The following is a 24,674-nucleotide window of genomic DNA, read 5'->3' as shown; positions in this document are numbered from 1 at the left end:
AAGTTAGGCACATGGCTGGTAAGTGAATCTGGCTTCCCCATTGACTTTGCTTATCAGACGGTCGCAAAAAGTGATCACAAGACCCTGGGGCACTGCAACCCTCATAAATACAGGTCAGTTGGGGTTAGAAAAAAGGAAAATGCAACGTAAGCTGCATCAACAGAAATAGAATCTCCAAATTAAACAAAATCGTGTTGCTGTCTCCATTTATGAGCAATCAGTTTTAAGAGGGGTTGGAAATTAGAACTGGTTTGGAGAAAGTAATCTGGGAACACAAAACTAAACCATGAAGAGGGAGCTGGATACGTGTAGTCTTGAGAAAACAGCCATGACATCAGTAAGCATTCTTTTTTTAATCCCATTTATATCCCGCCCTTCTCCGAAGACTCAGGGCAGCTTACAATCTAAGAAGCACAAATCAATGTGCTTAGCAGTAGCCTTCATTCTATGTATATGCCTGCTTATTAGGGCTTTCATACACCCCCCAAGCGGCATTATTACAAAGTCAGCTTAATTGCCCCCAACAATCTGGGTCCTCATTTTACCTACCTCGGAAGGATGGAAGGCTGAGTCAACCTTGAGCCTGGTGGGATGCGAACCTGCACTAATTGCAGGCAGCTGGTGTTACTTTAAGGCGGCATCAGCCCACTGCTCCACCAAAGCATTTTGCTCATGTTTTGATGTTTTATACCAGTGGTGGTGAACCTATGTCACGGGTGCCAGAGGCGGCACTCAGAGCCCTCCCTGTGGGCACCCGCGTCATGCCTCGGAGGTGGCAACTGTCCCTCTTCAACCAGCTGCTCCCCCCCAGGTCTCCCTCCCCATGAGCGACATTGAGGTGACCACACCCACCTTGGCCACACCCACCCAATTTTCCATGACCATCACAGCCACACCCACCCAGTAGGCCATGCCCACCTGCCACCCAGCGATAAATATGTGGGTTTTGGGTTGCAGTTTGGGCACTCGGTCTCTAAAAGTTTCGCCATCACTGTTTTATACGGTGATGAAAAATATCACAGTTTTGGAAAACCAGCTGGAATGAACTTTGGAAAAAATGCTAAATATGGGAGAAAGCAAAGTTAAAAATGAGAGAAAGAGAGAGGGAGGGAAGGAGGGAGGGAAGGAGAGGGGGGGAGGAGACTGACTTTGAATTGTTGTTGACATTCCCTGATTCATGGGCTTAGAGAGAAGGACTCGCTCAACGTCACGCAGCTGGCTTTGTGCCTTAGATGGGACCAGAACTCACCGTCTCCTGGTGATTGGCCCAAAGTCACCCAGCCAGCTTTCATGCCTAAAGCGGGATTAGAACTCGCATGCTTCTTAAATGATTGGCTCAAAGTCCCCAAGGTAGTTTTCACGCCTAAGGTGGGTCTAGAACTCACAGTCTCCTGGTGATTAGCCTAAAGCCACCCAGAAGGCTTTCATGTCTAAGATGGGACTAGAACTCACCGTCTCCTAGTTTCTAGGCCAGCAGCTTAACCACTATGCCAAAGTGGCTCTTAAGCTTGGAGTACTTATCTTTTAAAAGTCCATTGTTGAAACTTAGCTATTTTTTTACAAGATTTCTGATCTTGAAAAGTTACCTAAGAGTAGAGACATCAAACTCCCCCTCCTTGCTGTAGTTACTCCATTGGATTAGGTATGTGAGACTTTTGGACACGCATTTATATCCATGGATTTCTTAAGAAGTGGGATACAAAGAATTTGCCTGAAATGGTATAAGGTTTCCTGCCTGAGCAGGGGGTTGGACTAGATGACCTCCAAGGTCCCTTCCAACTTATGATAATGAAGATGATGATGATGATGATGATGATTTAGAATCAGAAACCAATAAAAGTAGGTGGAAGTGATGTATGCATATTCATATATCCTGTTGCAACAAATCCTTAGAAACCTAAGGAGATTTTTAAGAAGAGGCTAAAGGTTCTCCTGCTTGAGCAGGGGGCTGGACTAGAAGACCTCCAAGGTCCCTTCCAGCTCTATTTTATTCTATTCAACCTGTGTGTAAGCTGAACATTTTTTAAGCAAAGCAGGGGCAATGTGGGATACATTAATGCAGTGAGACAAAATTGCAGGAGCAACGATCAAAGAGAAATTTTGTTGGAGGGATCTGAATGGATAATTAGGCAGAATTTTGTTGATTTTTATAGTCACTGATTGTCTTCGTTTACACACCCAAAAAACGGACCCAAAATATTTTATTCGGTACTGCTCTCAACCTTGGAGAATTTTTAGCAGTCAGTCTCTAAAAGGATTGTGTGAAATGGATTTTAGCAACTGTTTAAAGTATATTCCAAAGTAATTGGATGAAGGTTATTTAAATTAGTTTCAAAACAGTTTGAAACTGCACTGCAGATTTATGAGGCAAAGGAGCCTGCTTGGAAGAGATTTTGATGCCAATGTATCTTCTATTAGGTTTAACCCCAATTTCATCCCTTTGGGTTCACCAGCCTCACCACTAGATTTTTATAACCATTATGCTAATCCGATCAGTGCTAATCTTCCTGGGCACAAAGTAATTAAATCACTGACTCCTAAAAGCTGTCATTAAATCTTAAAATAAAACAAAAAAAAAACAAGCAGCTTTTTTGGACAAGGTGCAATAAATTTGAGTTATAGGTGGCCGAGATTAGTATAATCAAAAAAGAGTAAACCAGCAGCTGTGACTCAGAAATTAATATTGTAAAGTTCTGCCTTACTTTTTTTGTTTGTTTGTTTGTTCAGGGGATTTTTTTTTATCACACCTATATTATTTTTATAAATAACTCAAGGCAGTGAATATTCATAATGCTCCTATTTCTCCTCAACCTCCTATTTTTCCCCCAACAACAACCCTGTGAGGTGGGCTGAGCTCATCTCGGCACATGTAGGCTAGATTTGCCTATTGGGAGAAAAACAGCAGTCCCGAATATCTGTAGTTCTGTGGTTTCTTGCAGACATTTCATTACCCAATATCTCAGGGGCTGCCACAAAGAAGAGGGAGTCAAGCTATTTTCCAAAGCGCCTGAAGGCAGGATAAGAAGCAACGGATGGACACTAATCAAGGAGAGAAGCAGACTAGAACTAAGGAGAAATTTCCTGACAGTGAGAGCAATTAATCAGTGGAACAACCTGCCTCCAGAAGCTGTGAATGCTCCAACACTGGAGATTTTTAAGAAGAGACTGGACAGCCATTTGTCTGAAATGGTATAGGGTTTCCTGTTTGAGCAGGGGGTTGGATTGGAGGACTTCCAAAGTCCCTTCCAACAGCATCATCATCATCATCATCATCATCATCATCATCATCATTATTATTATTATTATTATTATTATTATTATTATTATTATTATTATTATTATTATTATTATTATCCTACTAGGTAACATCACTAGTGCTAAGAGGGATGAGTGGGTTATTCCATTATCTAGTATTCTGGGATAGAACAATACTATATATTGAACCAGAAGCTAAGTAAGCAAGCTGGGTCTTAAAAAAAACTTGCACTGAGAAAGTTTATTAGCTTCTAATTCATCTTGTTGATCATCCCTAGACATGATGAAGCATGTTATAAAAGAATTCCTCTGGTCTCATTCAATAAAATCAGTGTAGAGCATACAGCAGCGTTTCTCAACTTCGGCCACTTTAAGACATGGTGTTCATTCTCAGAATTCCCAGCCAGTATATGGTTGGGGAATCTATGAGCTTCCCTATTTATGTGGTCACAATCTGATGGCATATAATCAATCAATCAATCAAGGAACTTTCCTTCCTTCCTTCCTTCCTTCCTTCCTTCCTTCCTTCCTTCCTTCCTTCCTTCCTTCCTTCCTTCCTTCCTTGGACAACCATTTGTCTGAAATGGTATAGAGCAGGGGTGTCAAACTCAATTTCATTGAGGGCCGCATCAGCATTGCGGTTGCCCTCAGGGGGCCGGGTGGGTGTAGCCAGGGTGGGCATGGCCTACTGGGTGGGTGTGGCTAGAGTGCGTATGGCCTACTGGATGGGCGTGGCCAGCTCTACATCATTCGCATCAAGTGTGCCTATGGGGGTCTGGGCAGGAGTGGGAGAGATCTGAGGGTCTCTGGCAGAAGGAGGGTCTCTGGGCCAGGGCCAAGGCAGAGGGGGCCGTTCCCTCACTGTTTCCAGGATGGCTTCACGGGCCATGTGAAACCACTTTGCAGGCCGGATCTGGCCCCCGAGCCTTGTGTTTGACATGTCTGGTATAGAGTTTCCTATCTGAGCAGGGGGTTGAACTAGAACAGGGCTTTTCAACCAGTGGTATGGGTACCACCTGTGGTACATTGGTACCTGGCAGGGGGTACGCGACCATCCTAGAAAAGCGGTAGCAGGAGAGGGGAATGGCAGCACCGCACAAGCCTGAGCAGGGGGTTGGACTAGAAGACCTCAAAGGTCTCTTATGCCAATCCTCAACAGAAATGCTCACAACAATGAAAACCTCGGACAGGAGGAAGAGCGCCGCCGGGCGGGCAGGCAGGTGTCTTGCTCGGCTGTGGCTTGGGGGGCACTTTTTTCAGTGCCATTGTAACTTTGAACAGTCACTAAGCGAACTGTTGTAAATCGAGGAATACCTGTACTTCATCACTTTTTTTCCTTTTTCTTTTTCTTTTTTGGTCATCAGGTTTTTGACCCCTTGCTAGGCGACTGGTGGTACTCGGATGTTGCCATATCCTAAAAGTGGTACAATGGGTGAAAAGGTTGAAAAGCCCTGAACTAGAAGACCTCCAAGGTCCCTTTCTATTCTATTCTATTCTGTGTTTTTTTTAAATTCCATTTATATCCCGCCCTTCTCCGAAGACTCAGGGCGGCTTACAAGCTTAGCAGTAGCCTTCATTCTATGTATATGCCTGCTTATTAGGGCTTTCACACACACCCCAAGCGGCATTATTACAAAGTCAGCTTAATTGCCCCCAACAATCTGGGTCCTCATTTTACCTACCTTGGAAGGATGGAAGGCTGAGTCAACCTTGAGCCTGGTGGGATGCGAACCTGCACTAATTGCAGGCAGCTGGTGTTACTTAAGGAGGCATTAGCCCACTGCTCCACCAAGGCTCTTGGTGTTCCCTTCTGTTCCGTTCCATTCCGTTCCATTCCATTCCATTCTATTCTAAGCTTTCCTTCCTTCCTTCCTTCCTTCCTTCCTTCCTTCCTTCCTTCCTTCCTTCCTTCCTTCCTTCCTTCCTTCCTTCCATTCTATCTATCTATCTATCTATCTATCTATCTATCTATCTATCCATCTATCTATCTCTATCTACGTACCTACCAAGTTTCTATCTACCTACCTCTGTCTGTCTGTCTGTCTGTCTACCCTGGCTAGGTATCCATCCATCCATCCATCCTCCAAGAACTGACACCAAGTTGATGGTGCATAGTCAATCAACCAATCAATAAGATTTTCTAGGCCTTCTTGTACTCTTGTCAAGAATTACTTATTTTTCATTTCTTTTCTTACCTCCCCTGCCTTTAGAAAACAAAGAAAAAGGACAGAAATGCCTTTTTAAGTGTTGCTGTGTTATAAAGCGCTTGTACGTGTCAAACTGCAACGGGTTTTTTCCCCTCCTCCTGAGAAGAAGGAACACCATTGCTCTAAGAACTCTTGAGATGGAATCTGTCATCTTTCAGACAAACAAAATACAGAGACAGTTGTGACAGTCTTGTCAATCTCCCAGGGTTTTTTCCCCCTCCTTTAAAGATGGAGAGAAACACATATACTGCATTCCTTTTCTGCAACTGAAACCGTTGCTAAGTTCTGGGAAAATAATTTATGAGGTTCTTGATGAGATGGCTTCTTCTACTTGATCAAGAGAAGTACCTAGCTTGACTTTTGCAGTGTTTGGGTAATATGGCTGGCAAAATTACCATTTCTCTGACTAGTTGACCTTTTGTGACCTTCTGATAAGCAAAGTCAGTGGGGAAACCAGATTCACTTTACAACCGTGTTACTAGCTTAACAACTGCAATGATCCACTTAACAACTGTGATAAGGAAATATCATAAAATGGGGCAAAACTGGCTTAACAACTGTCCTGCTTAGCAAAGGAAATTTGGGGCTCAACTGTAGTTTTAAGTCAAGGACTACTTGCACAAATGGTTAGCCTAGATCAGGGGTAGGCAACCTTGGCTCTTTTATGACTCGTGGACTTCAACTCCCAGAATTCCTCAGCCAGCCATGTTGAGGGGAAAGGGAGAGGTTTCCAAGCTGAGCCATGCTGGCTCAGGAACTCTGGGAGTTGAAGTCCACGAGTCATAAAAGAGCCGAGGTTGCCTAACCCTGGCCTAGGCCGCTTTATGACTCGTGGACTTCAACTCCCAGAATTCCTCAGCCAGCCATGCTGAGGGGAAAGGGAGAGGTTTCCAAGCTGAGCCATGCTGGCTGAGGAATTCTGGGAGTTGAAGTCCACGAGTCATAAAAGAGCCGAGGTTGCCTACCCCTGGCCTAGATACTTGAGAAGAAATTATTTTCATTTTGCTTGCATGATAGCAGAGTTCTGATATCTAAGGGGCTGTCACAAAGAGGAGGGGGTCAAACTATCCCCCAAAGCATCTGAAGACAGGACAAAAAACGATGGATGGAAAATAATCAAGGAGAGAAAGCAACCTAGAACCAAGGAGAAATTTCCTGAAAATAATTAATCAGTGGAACAGCTTGCCTTCAGCAGTTGTGAAGGCACCATCACTGGAGATTTTTAAGAAGAGATTGGATAACCATTTGTCTGAAATGTTGTAGGGTTTCCTGCTTGAGCGGGGGGTTGGACTAGAAGACCTCCAAGATCCCTTTCAACTCTTTTTTTTTCCTGTTCTGTTATTCTGCTTCTTTAACTGCTGAACAAGATTAGAAAGCAATCAAGAGGCCATGAAGAATAAGCACCTTCAAGGGTGGCCAACTAGGATGTAAGGTCAGGTCTTTTTCTTTAAAATTTTCACCAGATCACTTTCAGAAAAGGTGGGTTGGCAATATAGAGTCTCCCATCGTCATGTGTGTAAGACCCATTTACCTGATGTCTACAAGGCCTATGCCCTTATTAAACACTTTTAAGAAATCCCTCAGAAATACCTGCAATTTCTGAGATTTGAGGCTTGCTTCAATCCAAACATTTTGTTCTTATAATTATTATTTTTTTTCTTGATGCCTGTAGACCCACACTGATGTTTCTATGAAATCTTCAGCAGTCTTATCTTGACAGACCTGAACACTGTGTGCTATCTAACAAAATGAAATTCAGTGGTGAAAAAAGTAAGGTTCTACATTTAGGCAAGAAAAACCAAATGTACATGTATAGTATAGATGGTACCTATACAGTTAGACAGTTAGAACAATTAATCAGTGGAACATCCTGCCTCCAGAAGTTGGGAATGCTCCAACACTGGAAGTTTTTAAGAAGAGACTGGACAGCCATTTGTCTGAAATGGTATAGGGTTTCCTGCCTGAGCAGGGGGTTGGATTAAATGACCTCCAAGGTCCCTTCCAACTTTTGTTGTTGTTGTTGTTGTTGTTGTTGTTCTTGTTGTTATCTTGAACTGAAATTAACTTTACTTACTTGATCTAAAAGAAGCCAAACTAGGTATGCAATAAAGCATGAGTTTCTGGCATCAACTTTTATTTTCTAGAATGCTTCCTAGCTCCAGGACATACTGAGAACTTTATAGGAAACATCCCAGGAGAATATTGGAGAGTGGAAACATTCCCCAATTTTTCCTTTGGTAAATGAGCATTGTGAATCTGGGCACTTGTGAATCTGGCAGTGTTTTGTGATGGATCCCGTGAGACAATCTCAGAGATACCCTTGTGGTCAAAAGATTTCTCCATCCCATTTTCTTCAACAATATTTTATTGCCTGGTATAAATAATCCCCTATTCAGATAAAATATATTTATTTATGTATGGCTGAGATACCGAAGCTCACAACTCCAAAATTATTCTGGGCATCTTACAGCAAGTCAAGTCAAAGCAGGAAAGAATAAAATCACAAGCAAATGTCGTGCATCTGAAGAACCCACCCTAACAAAAACCTATAAGGTTCTACAAACTGTCCACCAAAGTCTGGGACAACAACCAGGTTTTTAAGGTCTTCCAGAGCATCATCGGAGCAGACACCACAACAGGTAGACACATCCACATTCAGTGTAACAATGAACGTTTCAGTTTTGATTATCTTATTAAATTCTCTGTGGTGGCAGTAGGAATCCTTCACCTTATGCTACAGGACAAGCCTACTGAGATATGAAATTTTACTGTGGATTTATTCCAGCTCAAGAACCTGCCAAGAATATTCAGTGGGGTGAGGAGTTTTAGAAACCAAAATCATTGCCTGCGGGTGGATTTATTTATTTTTCTATTTTTTTATGAAGAAGTCATCTCCTTCCCCTTTTTTGGCTGAGTTTAACTCTATGGCTCCTGAGATACACCAGCTATGAATCCTGGTGACTTTTTTCAGATACTGATACGCCTAGCCATAATGGAGCTCACACCACTAGGCATCTTGGAGCCACAAACTTTGAATAGACTGACAGCTGAAGGCACCAGGCTCAGAAACTGGGGAACCATGAGTTCTACACCCTCTTTAGGCATGAAAGCAAGTTGGGTGACTTTGGGCCAATGACCAGGAGACTGTGAGTTCAGGTGCTGCCTTAGGCATGAAAGCTGACAGGGTGATTTGGGTCCAATCACCAGGAGACTTTGAGTTCTGGTGCTGCCTTAGGCATGAAAGCTGACTGGGTGATTTGGGGCCAATCACCAGAAGACTGTGAGTTCTAGTGCTGCCTTAGGCATGAAAGCCGACTGGGTGATATGGGGCCAATCACCAGGAGACTGTGAGTTCTGGTGCTGCCTTAGGCATGAAAGCTGACTGGGTGATTTGGGGCCAATCACCAGGAGACTGTGAGTTCTAGTGCTGCCTTAGGCATGAAAGCTGACTGGGTGATTTGGGGCCAATCACCAGAAGACTGTGAGTTCTAGTGCTGCCTTAGGCATGAAAGCCGACTGGGTGATATGGGGCCAATCACCAGGAGACTGTGAGTTCTGGTGCTGCCTTAGGCATGAAAGCTGACTGGGTGATTTGGGGCCAATCACCAGGAGACTGTGAGTTCTAGTGCTGCCTTAGGCATGAAAGCCGACTGGGTGATATGGGGCCAATCACCAGGAGACTGTGAGTTCTGGTGCTGCCTTAGGCATGAAAGCCGACTGGGTGATTTGGGGCCAATCACCAGGAGACTGTGAGTTCTAGTCCTGTCTTAGGCATGAAAGCCAGCTGTGTGACTTTGAGCCAGTCCCTCTCTCTTAGCCAACCCACCTCACAGGGTTGTTTTGTGTGTGAAAAACCAAAAGAGGAAGGCAATCACTATCTTGACTTACTTATAAAAAATTAAAAGCAGGATAAAAATAAATAAAATAAATTTGTGTCTATAGCAGATGTCAACCAAGTTGGGATCTAATATTTTAGGCCTCCAGTAGCTGGTCAGTAACTCTTACTAGAGATACAGGTAGTCCTCGACTTACAACAGTTCATTAATGACTGTTCAAAGTTACAATGACACTTACGACCTTTGCAGCATCCCCCCATGATCATGTAAACAAATTCAGATGCTTGGCAATTGGTTCATATTTATGACCATTGCTTTGTCCCAAGGTCACATGATCCCTTTTTGTGACCTTCTGACAAGCAAAGTCAATGGAGAAGCCAGATTCACTTAACACAGTCATGTTAGTAACTTATCAATTGCAGTGATTCACTTAACAACTGTGGTAAGGAAGGTTGTAAAATGGAGAAAAACTCACTTAACAAATGTCTCACTTAACAAAAGAAATGTGGGTCTCAACTGTGGTTGTAAGTCAAGGATTACCTGTACTGGACAGGCAAGAGGAAAAGACTTTCAACTTCACTAGCTTATTGAAGAGTTTTATTGTGCTATTTATTGATTGTGTGGTCCTGATTTACTGTAGTCTCTCAGTGATTTAATTATAGTGTTTTATTCTAGGTTTCTTTACATGGAACATTGAAAACATCCAGGGATTTCAGCAGCTGCCCACTTTGCTTTTGACACGGGGCAGCAAGTTGAAAAGATTTATCTTTCCCTAGACTTTAAAATCCATCATATATCATTTTAGGACTTTATTGTACCGTTTTACTGATTTAATGTTTGTGCTTTTTCTGTGGTCTATTTATTTATGTGTTTGGTGCAGTGAGTTCCGACAAAGACTTGGAGCTTGAGAGACTATTTAAGAACACTTTCACAATGGACAGAAAATAGACACGTCTTTTTTTCATTTCCCTGTGAATTCAGACACGCTCATCATTTTTCCGAGCAGCCACGCGGAAGTAATTAGCCACGGTTTTCATCGCAATGTTGTTTTCTTTGACTTCTCAGTCTATCTGTAGTCCAGAAATTGCCTAGTGGTCTCTTGTTCACAGAATGTGAATTCCAACTCTACTTTGCTTTTTTAAGACCAGCCAAACTGTGTGATGCTACCCTGAGGATAAAATACAGGTAGTAGCACAGTTCATTTATTTTTATTTATTTATTTTATTTTAATTCCATTTATATCCCGCCCTTCTCCGAAGACTCAGGGCGGCTTACAAGCTTAGTGACCATTCAAAGTTACAACAGCACTGAAAAAAGTGACTTGTGACCATTTTTTTACACTTATGACCATCACAGCATCCCCTCGGTCAGGTGATCAAAATTCAGACACTTGGCAACATCATCATATTTATGACGGTTGCCGTGTCCCAGGGTCATGTGATCCCCTTTCGCAACCTTCTGATAAAGAAAGTCAGTGGGGAAACCAGATTTGCTTAATAACCGCATTACCAACTTAACAACTGCATTGATTCGCTTAACAACTGTGACAAGGAAGGTCGTAAAATGAGGCAAAACTCACTTAACGAATGTCTAACTTAGCAACATAAATTTTGGGCACAATTGGAGTTGTAACTCTAGGGCTATTTGTACTTGGTACTTTCTTAGTTGATTCATAAGCCGCCGAGAAATATTTAAACTGAGGTGCAATTACTCAGTCCAACAGGGATGAATCACAGAATTTAGATTTGGAAAGACAATAAAGATAATCTAGAGCAACTTTCTGCAATGCTGGGAAAGAACATCAAGCTTGTGGCATCGCCTTTTGAAATGCAGTTAGTGCTCAACTTGCGACCACAATTGGGATAACAGTTCCCATGGCTAGACAAGGCGGTTGTTAAGGGAATAGCGCCCAATTTTATGACTTTTTGTTGCCCTGGTTGCTAAATGAATCGTTGCAGTTATTAAGAGAATACATGGTTGTTAAGGGAATCACACCGTTGCTAAGGGAATCGGGCTTCCTCCATTGGATTTGCTTGTCAGAAACCAACCGGGAAGGTCACAAATGATGACAAATGATGCCAGCATGCTGCAACCGTTTGTAAATACATGCTGGTTTCCAAGTGCCCGAATTCTGATCACATGACCAAGGGGATGCGGTGATGGTCGTAAGTGAAAGGATTCGTTCTAAGTCATTGTCAAGCCTCAGAGAAATTAGAATATCCAGGCAGTCCAAATGAGTATAAAGATTTATTGCAAGTTTAAGCTCTCTATAAGATGAGAGTCTCCTGCATGAGCAGGGGGTTGGACTTGAAGACCTCCAAGGTCCCTTCCAGCTCTAATCTGACGCCGAATCTGAATGGGCCATGCAAATTGGGGGTAGATAAGAGTCAACGGAATTCAAGGTGGGCTGGACCTAGATCTCTTGTGGGCACAAAGGAATTCTAGACTGATAACACATTTGACCCCTCCCTTGGGCTCAGCCTGGTCATCTGGGCAGATCTAGTCTAGTGAAGAGAAGGACCAGGGGACACATGATAGCGGTGTTCCAATATTTGAGGGGCTGTCAGAGAGGAGAGGGATCAACCTATTTTCCAAAGCACCTGATGGCCAGACAAGGAATAACAGATGGAAAGTGCTCAAGGAGAGATTCAACCTGGAAATAAGGAAAAATTTCCTGACAGTGAGAACAATCCACCATTGAAACAGATTGCCTTCAGACGTTGTGGGAGCTTCATCACTGGAGGCTTTCAAGAAGAGACTGGATTGCCATCTGTTGGAAATGGTGCACAGTTGCTGCTTGGGTGGGGGTGTTGGACTAGATGACCCGCAAGGTCCCTTCCAACTCTCTTATTCTATTCTATTCTATTCTATTCTATTCTATTCTATTCTATTCTATTCTATTCTATTCTATTCTATTCTATTCTATTCTATTCTATTCTATTCTATTCTATTCTATTCTATTCTATTTTGTTCTATTTTGTTCTATTCCATATTCTATTCTATTCTATTCTATTCTATTCTATTCTATTCTATTCTATTCTATTCTATTCTATTCTATTCTATTCTATTCTATTCTATTCCATTACATTACATTACATTACATTCCACTCCACACTCTACTCTATTCTATTCTATTCCATTCCATTCCATTCCATTCCATTCCATTCTATTCCATTCCATTCCACACTCTACACTCTACACTCTACACTCTACACTCTACTCTACTCTACTCTACTCTACTCTACTCTACTCTATTCTATTCTATTCTATTCTATTCTATTCTATTCTATTCTATTCTATTCTATTCTATTCTATTCTACCCATCTCTCCATCTTGGTCCCCCTCCTCTTCCTTGGGTTCTTCTCTACTGCTTTCCCCTTCCTGAGTTGTGTCTTCAAAGTCTGACTTCTCATGGGAACCTGGAAGCGAGGCTGTCTCAAAGGAATCCTCCTCCCACGCCTCGGAAGAAGCTGGTGAACCAGGTGATGGTTGCTGTAACACAAAAACATTGATAGAGGTCTCCTCCCCTCCTCTTCTCAGGAACTAAAGGCCACTTCCTTCCCTCGATCTCAGCATGGTCATCTCCTACAGTCACTGAAACTTTGAATGGTCACTAAACAAATGATTGTAAGTTGAGGACCACCTATGGTAGCATTTTTACTGCAAAGAATGGATCCCACCAAGGCCTAAATCTCTAATCTCTTCTCTCCCGTCTAGACGCTAACAAGATTTCTCTATTTTGTATTTTCCTCTTCCTGTCTGATCCAGGTCAATGTCTTCATCTCCTTCATTTTCCCAATGGCCATTATCTCCATCCTCAACACCATCATAGCCAACCAACTGATCATCATGTTTAAGCAAGCGGCCCAAGAAAACCAAGTCTGCACCATTGGAGGACAGCAAACCATCCTTAGCATGTCCATGGAACCTGGGCGCATTCAGACCTTGAAACACGGGGTTCGGGTTCTACGTATGTACCCCTCTGATTGGAGGCCATTTTCCTGTATCTGATATTCAACCTATCCGTGCAGCTTGAGGTTTGGCCCCTGTGGCTTGGAAATGATGCATTGTCTCTTCCAGAAAAGAAACTTCCAATACTCCCAAACTACCTGGGAGGTTTTTGAACTGGTTGGGTTAGTAATAATAATAGTAATAAAGTGGGAAGGGACCTTGGAGGTCATCTAGTCCAACCCCCTGCTCAGGGAGGAAACCCTATACCATTTCGGACAAATGGCTGTCCAGTCTCTTCTTAAAAACTTCCAGTGTTGGAGCATTCACAGCTTCTGGAGGCAGGTTGTTCCACTGGTTAATGGTCAGTGGTTGGACCCAAGTAGTGCTTGATGTCTGATTGTGGCAATCCACAATGCCCAGTGGAGCACTTCCTGCTCAGGAGGTCATCCTTGGATCCAACCGGGTCAACACAATGCAAAAAAGACGTTGAAATCCTAGAAAGAGCAACAAAGATGCTAAGGAGTCTGGAAACTGTACTGTTGTTGTTGTGATTACATGACCTCTGTAGGTGCCATGTAGATATGCTAAATAATAATAATAATAATAATAATAATAATAATAATAATAATAATAATAATAATAATAATAATAATAGTAATAATAATAATAATAATAATAATAATAATAATAATAATAATAATAATAATAATAATAATAATAATAATAATAATAATACCTTTTTAAAAATCCAAGCAATGGTCAAATGGTTAAGATTTTATATATATATATTCATCATTTCAGCATTGCATGGATTAATATATATATATATATATATATATATATATATATATATATATATATATATATATATATATATATATATATATATATATATATATATATATATATATATATATATATATATATATATATATATACACATTATTACACACACTTCCTAAGCAAATAAATACATCATAAAATTCAAAGAGATGCAAACTCATTAAAAAAAATGAAATCCAGCCACATACTAATTTATTAATGAAATTATGTTAAGATGCCTAAAAGAAAAGTCGGTAATGCAATTTTCAGTCATGCCTGCATAATATTGTCATACTAATGTATCCAAGGACACTCTCCCCTTTGATCTATCACTCTTTCTTTATCGGCAAATTCATTTAAGATACGACCAATGGCAGAGTTTCCCCTGGTTACAAAGTGTTGAGAGCAAGGATTGCATAGAACATTACAAATTAACATAAAGACACTGCTAATTGGTTACTCATTTACTGAGACCTGGCTACTTGGATAGATGAGTGAATAAGATACTGTATAAGATTGTGCCCAATAATACAGTATCAGCGAACATAACTAAGCAAAAAAAAGCCTCTTCCAAATCATCCAGTTTTGTCTTCTGAAGAGATGAAATGTGAAAGACATAATAACAAATGCAAAACCAAGATTAGGTTGAATAACGTTGTTTCATCATATCTCCATCCTGATCCAACCTTTCAGCAACTGTCATGAAATTTCAGTTTGTTTCACAGAGAATTAATTATTGTTTTTTTTCTATTGCGGAAAATCATAATAAATGTTGGAATTCTATCTTTTTAAATTCATTTCTTTATTTATTAAATTTATTTGCCGTTTATCTCGCTGCAAGGAGACTCTTTTTATATAATATAAAAACTTTTAAATTTTGTGTTGAATTGTCTGTACTGATACAGACAGTTCTATATAGATAGATGGGGAACTCATCAAATTTGCAGACGACATCAAGCTGGCTGGAATAGCCAACACTCCAGAAGATAGGCTTAAGATACAGAAGGATCTGGACAGACTTTAACCTTTGGCGCAATCTAACAAAATGAAATGCAATGATGGAAAAAGTAAGGGTCTTAGACAAGAAAAAACAAACGCACAGGTATAATATAGGTGGTACCTGGCTCAAAAGTAGAAATTGTGAGAGGGATCTCGGAGTCCTAGTGGACAATCACTTAAATATGAGCCAACAGTGTGCTGCAGCTGCCAAAAAAGCCAACACAGTTCTAAGCTACATTAACAGAGGGATAGAATCAAGTGTTAATATCACTTTATAATGCCTTGGTAAGACCATACTTGGAATATACTGCATCCAGTTTTGGTTGCCACAATATAGAAAAGATGTTGAGACTCTAGAAAGAGAAAACGAGAAAAGAAAGAGGGGACTGGAGGATAAAACGCACAAAGAACACTTCCAGGAATTGGGCAAGTCTAGTTTAATGCTAAGGTCTAAGGGTGACATGATAGCAGTCTTCCAATATCTCAGGAAGAGGGAGTCAAGCCATTCTCCAAAGCACCTGAAGGCAGGAAATTGATCAAAGAGAGAAGCAACCTGGAATTAAGGAGAAACTTCCTGACAGTGAGGACAATCAACCAGTGGAACAGCTTTGCCTCCAGAAATTGTGGGTGCTCCATCCCTGGAGATTTTTAAGAAGAGACTAGACCAGGGGTAGGCAACCTCTGCTCTTTTATGACTCGTGGACTTCAACTCCCAGAATTCCTGAGTCAGCACAGGAATTCTGGGAGTTGAAGTCCACGAGTCATAAAAGAGCCGAGGTTGCCTACCCCTGGACTAGACAGTCACCTGTCTGAGATGGTATAGGTTCTCCTGCTTGAGGAGGGGGCTGGACTAGAAGACCTCCAAGTTCCCTTCCAGCTCTATCCTATTCTAATCAAGGAGAGAAAAACCTAAAACTAAGGAGAAATTTCCTGACGGTTAGAACAATCTATCAGCACTGGAAGTTTTTAAGAAGAGATTGCATTACCATTTTTTTTCTGAAATGGTATAGAGTTTCCTGCTTGAGCAGGGGGCTGGACTAGAAGATCTCCAAGGTCCCTTCCAACTCTGTTATTCTGTTATTCTGATAACGTTTCTGTTTCTCTTCAAACCAGTTTGCATGCAGAAATCAAACACTGATCTAAACACTAAACCTCTGTTATACTGGGCTACAGGTAGGTCCTCAACTTACAACTGCCTGCTTAGCCAGCAAAGTTACAACAGCCCCAAGAAAGGGGGCATGACTCAGATTTGGAAGCCCTCTGTGGCTACATGATCAAATTTTGAGCACTCATCAACTTGACCCCATTTTCAGCTGTTTGCAGCATCCTGCAATCACGTGACTGCATTTTACCATGATTTTACCCCAAACCGGCACTTACTTTCAGTTTTTGTCGAAACTGAGTCCTTAACGAACTATTGCTTCACTTAACAACCACCGTGTTCACTTAACAACCACCATAAAAGTGTCATAGACTTTTGTGACCATCATAACATACAACCATAATGGGCAGGCTCCTTTATGGTCAGATGTCAAGGACTAGTAGTACCATCTTGACCCATCAGAGGGGAGCAGAGAGTGAGATGTTTATATCTCTTTGCTGCCACCAAGTGGCTGTCTCAAGAACTACAGCCCAGGCTTATAACCCTTAATGAAGTCATTTGAACATGACCCAAACGTCATTCTCTTTTAAAATCTGACTAAGGTCTTAGATTGAAATGCAATATTGAGAATGTTGACAATGTCCCTGAGCAAAAAAGCTGGCTAAAATTCAAATGGAGAGATGTTTTTTTTTTCACTGCAATGTGCTATTTGGAGTTCCATAATTGGAATCAGAGCTGCAATTCTTACAAGTTTCACACTTTGGTAGAGAAACAAGTCACCAGCTTGTATTCCAAGTGGTGGAATAAGAGATTAGTGCCAAATACCAACAATTCTTGCCAAAAGATTTACCATTGGCAGCATCTGATAAAGAACTGAACAGAGACTGAATAGAGTCAGATCAGAATCTGACATGGATGCGAATCAACCAGAGAATCCTAGGATTCTGGACTAGATGAGGAAGTTAAAAGCAAACAGGCAAACGTCCCAGGGAGTGGTAAATTACAGGGCTAAAATATCATCCCTATAATGATTATACAGTCCTCAACTTATGACCATTTATTTAACGACTGTTCAAAGTTACAAGAGTCCTGAAAAAGAGATGAATGTTCCTTGCACTTAGAACCATTGCAGCATCCCTGTTGGACTAGAAGACCTTCAAGGTCCCTTCCAGCTTCTATTCTATTCTATTCTATTCTATTCTATTCTATTCTATTCTATTCTATTCTATTCTATTCTATTCTATTCTATTCTATTCTATTCTATTCTATTCTATTCTATTCTATTCTATTCTATTCTATTCTATTCCATTCCATTCCATTCCATTCCATTCCATTCCATTCTATTCTATTCCATTCTATTCTACAATCTGTTTATTCTATTCTATTCTATTCTATTCTATTCTATTCTATTCTATTCTATTCTATTCTATTCTATTCTATTCTATTCTATTCTACTCTACTCCATTCCATTCCATTCCATTCCATTCCATTCTACAATCTGTTTATTCTATTCTGTTCTATTCTGTTCTATTCTATTCTATTCTATTCTATTCTATTCTATTCTATTCTATTCTATTCTATTCTATTCTATTCTATTCTATTCCATTCCATTCCATTCCATTCTATTCTATTCCATTCTATTCTACAATCTGTTTATTCTATTCTATTCTATTCTATTCTATTCTATTCTATTCTATTCTATTCTATTCCATTCCATTCCATTCCATTCCATTCCATTCTACAATCTGTTTATTCTATTCTGTTCTATTCTATTCTATTCTATTCTATTCTATTCTATTCTATTCTATTCTATTCTATTCTATTCTATTCTATTCTACTCTATTCTATTCTACAATTTGTTTATTCTATTCTATTCTAATTATGTAGACTGTGTATATATGTTTACTTTTCTTCCATCATGTTCTCATCATACGCTAAATAAATAGTCTCTGCTTGAGCCTCCAAGTAGTCTGATCCATTGCAGAAATAATTCAAATGCCTTACTGCCTTGAAAGGAGACCATTACTCCAGACATACAGAGGATTTAAAAGATTAGCAATGCATTGTTCACCCCTTGAAAATAAAATTTCAGCTGCATTTCACAACAGAGGCTTCAAAGGGTCTTCTGATTGTGTTCCGCTTTCTCCTTGGCATGAACTGAACTCCTGTTGAGCAGGTAGCCTTCAGTCATAAAATGATACCAGTCGCAGAAAAAGCAATTACAGGTAGCCCTCAACTTACAACAGTTCATTTAATGACCACTCAAAGTTATAACAGCACTGAAAAAAGTGACTTATGACCGTTTTTCACACTTCCGACCATTGAGGCATCCCCACGGTCAAGGGATCAAAATTCAGACGCTTGGCAACTGATTCAGATTGATAATGGTCGCCGTGTCCCGGGATCATGTGATCCCCTCTTGCGACCTTCTGACAAGCCAAGTCCATGGGGAAGCTGGATTCACTTAACAACGGTGGCAAGAAAGGTTTTAAAATGGGCCAAAGCTCACTTAACAAAGATCTCACTTAGCAGCAAGCATTTTGGCCGTAAATCAAGGACTACCTGTATGCTGATAAGAAGGAAAATCAGATTGAATCATTGCAATATAAACACTGTGGTTTAGATAAATGTACATTTATTTATTTATTATTTATTTATTAATTTAATTTCTATACCGCCCTTCTCCCGAAGGACTCAGGGCGGTGTACAGGGCAATAAAATGCAATAAAAATACAATATACAAAAGTTAAGATAAGATAAGATAAGATAAGAATGATGAGCATGGTGGCCTAGTGGTCAAAACACTGGGCTGCCGAATGAAAGGTGAGCAAGCACCCATTCCTGCCCCAGCTCCTGCCAATCCAGCAGTTCGAAGGAATGCAAATGCGAGTAGATAAATAGGTACCACTTTGGTAGGGAAGGTAAAAACATCCCACGTGTCTTGGCATTGTCATGACCACAGAAAAGTCTTCGGACAATGCTGGCTCCCTCAGCTAAGCAATAGCAATAGCACTTAGACATATACCGCTTCACAGTGCTTTACATCCCTCTCTAAGCGGTTTTTACAAAGTCAGCTTAATTGCCCCCAACAATCTGGGGTCCTCATTTTACCGGCCTCGGAAGGATGGAAAGCTGAGTCAAACTTGAGCTGCTCAGGATCGAACTGCCGAACTGCTGACAGCCGGCAGTCAGCAGAAGTAGCCTGCAGTACTGCTTTCTAAGCACTGTGCCACCCGGGCTCTAAGAAATGGAGGTCAGCCCTGCCCAGCTACAGTCCGACACAACAGATTTCTTTTCACCTTACAGAATGAGTAGCTAACTTCATTATTCCTTCCTTCTCCAATTCAGGTGCCGTTGTGATTGCCTTTGTGGTGTGCTGGCTTCCGTACCATGTGCGGCGACTTATGTATTGCTATATCTCAGAAAATCAGTGGTCAAAGTAAGTGATTTGATTCCTACAACTGTTTTGCAGAGATCCGCAGGCTAAGGGTCTAGACTTCTCTCCCAAAACATCTTGAATGTCGTCTGTGGATTCCTCTTTTGCTAGTGAGTCATAAATGCCATGGCCAATCCCAACTCATGAGTATTTTTTGGACTCAAATATACAACAGCTAGGCAATGGGCTTTTTTAAAGTTCTGGTGCAATTTGAAGATTTATCTGAGAGATCCTTGGTGCTCTCTGAGCTTGGTTGTTTTCTTGCAGATGTTTCATTGTCCAACTAGGTAACATCATCAGTGCTAGAAGGGTGTTTGGGAGGAGGAGGAGGAGTGTGGGGTCCTTGGTGCTCTATGAGTTTGGTTGTTTTCTTGCAGATGTTTCATTGCCCAACTAGGTGACATCATCAGGGCTGGAAGGGAGTGGGGTTTGCGGAGAGAGGAGGAGCAGAAGGAGGAGGATTCTGGGGTCCTTGGTACTCTCAGAACTTGAGGTTTTCTTGCAGATATTTCATTGCTCAGCTAGGTGATATAATCAGGACTAGAAAAGAGTGGGGTTTGTGGAGAGGAAAAGAGAGGGAGAGGGAGGAGGAGGAGGATTGTGGGGTCCTTGGTCCTTTCTAAGCCTGATTGTTTTCTTGCAGACGTTTCATTACCCAACTAGGCAACTCGATCAGTGCTAGAGTGTTCTTGGTGGTTCTTGGAATTGGGCTGGGTTTCCAGTAAGGGCAAGCCACTTGTAGAATTGTTGAATTCTATTCCACTGAGAACATCTTCCTCTTTTTGTTTCCTCCCAGCTTCCTTTACGACTTCTATCACTATTTCTACATGCTGACAAACATCCTCTTCTATGTTAGTTCAGCGATTAACCCGGTCCTCTACAACTTGGTCTCCACCAACTTCCGCCAGATCTTCTTTTCAACCTTCATTTCCATATGCCTGCCATGGAGAAAGAAGAAGAAGAGAACCAAGTTCAACAGAAAATCCAACAGCATCTCTAGTAATCATACTTTTTCTAGCCAGGTCACCAGAGAAACCACCTATTGAGCCTTCGATAGTCCCAAGGAGGAAAGGAAGGAAGGAAAAAGACAGGAACCAGAACTTGTGAAAGGGGTCTCTCCTGCTTTCAGACATGGCCTCCAACTTCGTCACCGCATGAACATGTATAGCTGATTGCCGTCCATTGGAATGAATAGATGTCCATGGTTAACATTGAGGTGATGTTCCTGCCTTGGCCTCTGGCTTTTGTGAGTTATATCTCCATGTTTTGTCATGTCGATCCAGCATAGAAGTTGCCTGTTGATGTTCTCCAGGAAACTTTTTTATCCATGGAGTCAATGTTGGCCAAGCATGAATGCCTCTTTTACCATACTCCTCATTCGGTTTCTTGGTTTAGAAGTGCCATCGGCAAGATCACTTATCCAGGTTATCTTGAAATTGTAGGGAGGAGGCGAAGAATTAGCAGGATTTTATTTGTCTAGGCAAGAAGAGGGTTGTGGCTTTATGTACAGGCAGTCCTCGACTTGCGACCCCCTGTTGAGCCCAACATTTCTTATGTGAGACATTTGTTAAGTGAGTTTTGCCCCATTCTACGACCTTTCTTGCCGCAGATATTAAGTGAATCACAGCAGTTGTTAATTCAGTGTTAAGTGAATTCTGGATTCCCCATCGACTTTGCTTGTCAAAAGGTTGCAAAAGGATCACATCACACCGGAACGCTGCAACCGTCATAAATATGAGTCAGTTGCCAAGCGTCTGAATTTTGATCACATGACCATGGGGCGGGGGGGAGGTTAGGGTGTTGCAATGGTCATAAGTGTGAAAAACAGCCACAAGCCGTTGTAACTTTGAACGGTGACTAAATGAAGTGTTGCAAGTCGAAAGACTAACCCTGCTTTTGTTCCATTTTTCTGCACCAGGGCTTCATTTCTTGATCCAGCTCTCAGACGGAGACGTAACACATATGATGCCTAAAATGGGAATTGCTTAGGGGCCGGGAGCTTGGAATGTTTGCTAGACCAGAGAGATGAAGTATAGAATGAATGAGTTAATTGCTTAATTAACAAACAAGCATCCAGATGTCTGCTATAAAGAGAGGGTAACTAGCTTAGAGGAGAGGGAATCTAGTTACTGTTAATTACCGATAATTGCTTCTGCTTCAACTGATATCACAGTGAGCACAGGGGCAGGGGGACAATATTCTGGCTGCTCCTCCATTGAATGGAGGGCTACATTTAAGACCTAAACCACCAAAACGAAGCAAAAAAAAAAACCAACCACGGGAAACAAGTTATTATTATCATTACAGGTAGACCTCGACTTACGATTGAAATTTAGCCCGAAATTTCTGTTGCGAAGTGAGACATTTGTTAAGTGAGTTTTGCCCCATTTTACAACCTGCAGTTGTTAAGTTAATAACACAGTCGTTAAGTGAATCTTTGGTTATCGGAAAGTCACAAAAGGTGATCACATGACCTCGGGTGACTGCAACTGTCATAAATATAGGAGTCAGTTGCCAATCATCTGAATTTTGAGCACGTGACCCCCAGGGACGCTGCAATGGTCGTCAGTGTGAAAAATGGTCCTAAGTCCCCTCCCTTATTTTTTTAGCGCCGTTGTAACTTCGAACAGAGACTAAACAAACCGTTGTAAGTTGAGAACTACTTATAATTGTATAATTATTCCAAAGTAGGATGCACATACTGCAAGGAATTGTGAGGCACACCTGCCCCATTGCTCACATGGCCGTTTGTAATGATGAAGTGCATGGATCACTAAGGGCACCCATGTTTCGAGCTGTTTGATGCTACGTGGACCAATGCTATTTGCTCAAAGTTCTGGAGATGTTTTACAACCTACCGCTCACCTGCTGCTTTTTCTCATCAGGCTGTGCAGTGGACCTCACCGTGTTACGTATTGAAGTTTGGCATCTTAGTAAGGAAATGTTCAAGAGAACACATGATGTGTAGGGGAGTTGTTATTAACCTACCAAAACTTTAATAATTACCGTTGCTTAAGCATTAGGTGCCATGTACATACTCACCTGTTCTACTATAGAACTGATATGAGGGTTGGGGAAGACAGAAACACTTCATAAGCGATACTCGCATTCACAACTGGGGTCCTCGGTAAGGACACAATGACTTTGTTCATCTTTTGCCAGCCACTTCTGTTAGTACAGGTAGTCCTCAACGTACGACCGCATTTCAGCCCAACATTTCTGTTGCTAAGCGGTGGAGTGAATTTTGCTCCATTTTGCAATCTTTCTTGCCACATCTTTCTTCTCAAGTGAATCACTGCAGTTATTAAGTTTAGTCACACTGTTGTTAAGTGAATCTGGCTTCCCCAATGACTTTGCTTGCCAGAAGGTTGCAAAAGGGGATCACCTGACCCTGGGACACTGCAAGCATCATAAACAGGAACTAGTTGTCAAGGATCCAAACTTTGATCACATGACCGTGGGGATGTTGCAATAGTCGTCAGTGCAAAAAATGGTCATAAGTCACTTTTTCCCCAGTGCCGTTGTAACTTCAAATGGTCGCTAAATGAATGGTTGTAAGTCAAGGACTACCCATATTCCATAATGTGTCACTTCAGCTATTTTATTTTTCAGTATTCATGCTGCTGCTTCTTGCTGGGAAATCCTTATGAGACGCAGCAGCCAAAATGTGCAGACTATTTAGTTGTAACTAACTTACATTGCCTGAGGTGGCCAGTCTCCATTGTACCCCAGTCTCCATTGTACCCCAGTCTCCATTGCACCAGTCTCCATTGCACACAGTCTCCATTGCACCAAATCTACATTGCACCCAGTCTACATTGCACCCACATTGCACCAAATCTACATTGCACCCAGTCTCCATTGCACCCCAGTCTCCATTGCACCCCAGTCTCCATTGTATCCCAGTCTACACTGCACCAGTCTATATTACACGCAGTCTACATTGCACCCCAGTCTGCATTGCAACCAGTCTACATTGCAACCAGTCCTACATTGCACCCCAGTCTACATGGCATTCATCTTCAGAACTGAAGAAATTTCTCAGATGAGAAGCAAAATGTTTTCAAAGGAAAAGAAAGTCCAGTTGCCTTTTGAAAAAAGCACCTTTGGGACAACCATGACCTGGATGATTGAGAATCTCCATAGACATGTAACAATCTGGTATGAACCTTGCCTGGGTCTTCTGGGGGGGGGAAAGATGGCAATTACAAATAGTGAAGCAATCTTTGTTTCAAAAAAAACCCACATCTGTATGCTGGCAAATTCCTGTACTCGTTCAATGTAACAGCTTGGCTCTCATTCTATTTTTGTGGCAGAAATACAAAAAACGCGTAATTTAAAGCAACAACGGAGACCTTATATTGTCAGTCATCTAAAGTGTCCATTGTTGAATAAAATGAAGTAATCGTGAGTGCTGCAATGTCCCTGTTAATAGTTTGTGTTTTAACGAAGACAAAGCAAGGGACAGTGTGTTTTCTCTTCCCAGTTTATCAAAAAGAAGTGGTCTTACAAATATAACCATCTCATGTTTAAATAATGGTTATTTTCTGCTACTAACCTTTGTAATGTATGGTACCATTTGCTCTTTCACTGAACTTCAACAATAAAACAGCCCTGCATTTTTATTTATGGTTGTGGCAGTTGCTTTTTATGGGATCGTGGCTTAACTTCATCTTTTAAAAAAAAACAGCAGCGTCTGCTTGCTAAAAGCTGAAATTAAACTGAAGGCTTCTGTAAGATTATTTTTGTTGCCGCCCATCCAGCAATGTGATATGAGTAATGTTGTGTTTCGGGTTCAAATGAGCAGGAATGATGCCAGGCATGTGAGTACAGAGTAACAGCAACTTTACTGATAACCAAACTGTACTGAGGGGTTTAGGGTGTACATGCACTCTTTATATACCATCATACAACCAATCAGATTGAACCCACTATTCCTGCTATTTTGGTTCCCGCCTGAACTGTTAGAGCTCAGTACATGTGCTGGAGAACTGTCAGTTCTCAGTATACAAGTGAGTAGGTGTTTCAGCAAACCTCAATACATAACAAGTAACACTATTGTTGCC

At 41.3% G+C, this 24,674-nt stretch overlaps 1 protein-coding gene across 1 annotated transcript in view; it reads left to right on the top strand.

The window, feature by feature from the left end:
• Positions 1-24,227, top strand: part of LOC308666314 (neurotensin receptor type 1-like) — an 80,158-nt gene extending 55,931 nt beyond the window's left edge. The window contains exons 2-4 of the mRNA XM_081325026.1: positions 13,067-13,268; positions 19,521-19,611; positions 20,405-24,227. Coding sequence (XP_081181152.1) covers positions 13,097-13,268; positions 19,521-19,611; positions 20,405-20,654 — 513 coding nt within the window. The 5' untranslated portion in view covers positions 13,067-13,096 and the 3' untranslated portion in view covers positions 20,655-24,227. The remainder of the gene's footprint in view (positions 1-13,066; positions 13,269-19,520; positions 19,612-20,404) is intronic.
• The last annotated feature ends 447 nt before the right edge of the window (positions 24,228-24,674 follow it).

This window comes from Vipera berus (assembly GCF_964194415.1).
Source record: "Vipera berus genome assembly, chromosome: 3".
In the NCBI taxonomy this organism is placed as follows: domain Eukaryota; kingdom Metazoa; phylum Chordata; class Lepidosauria; order Squamata; family Viperidae; genus Vipera; species Vipera berus.
The sequence above is the reverse complement of the archived record's forward strand: the minus strand, read 5'-3'. Positions and strand labels throughout refer to the sequence as shown.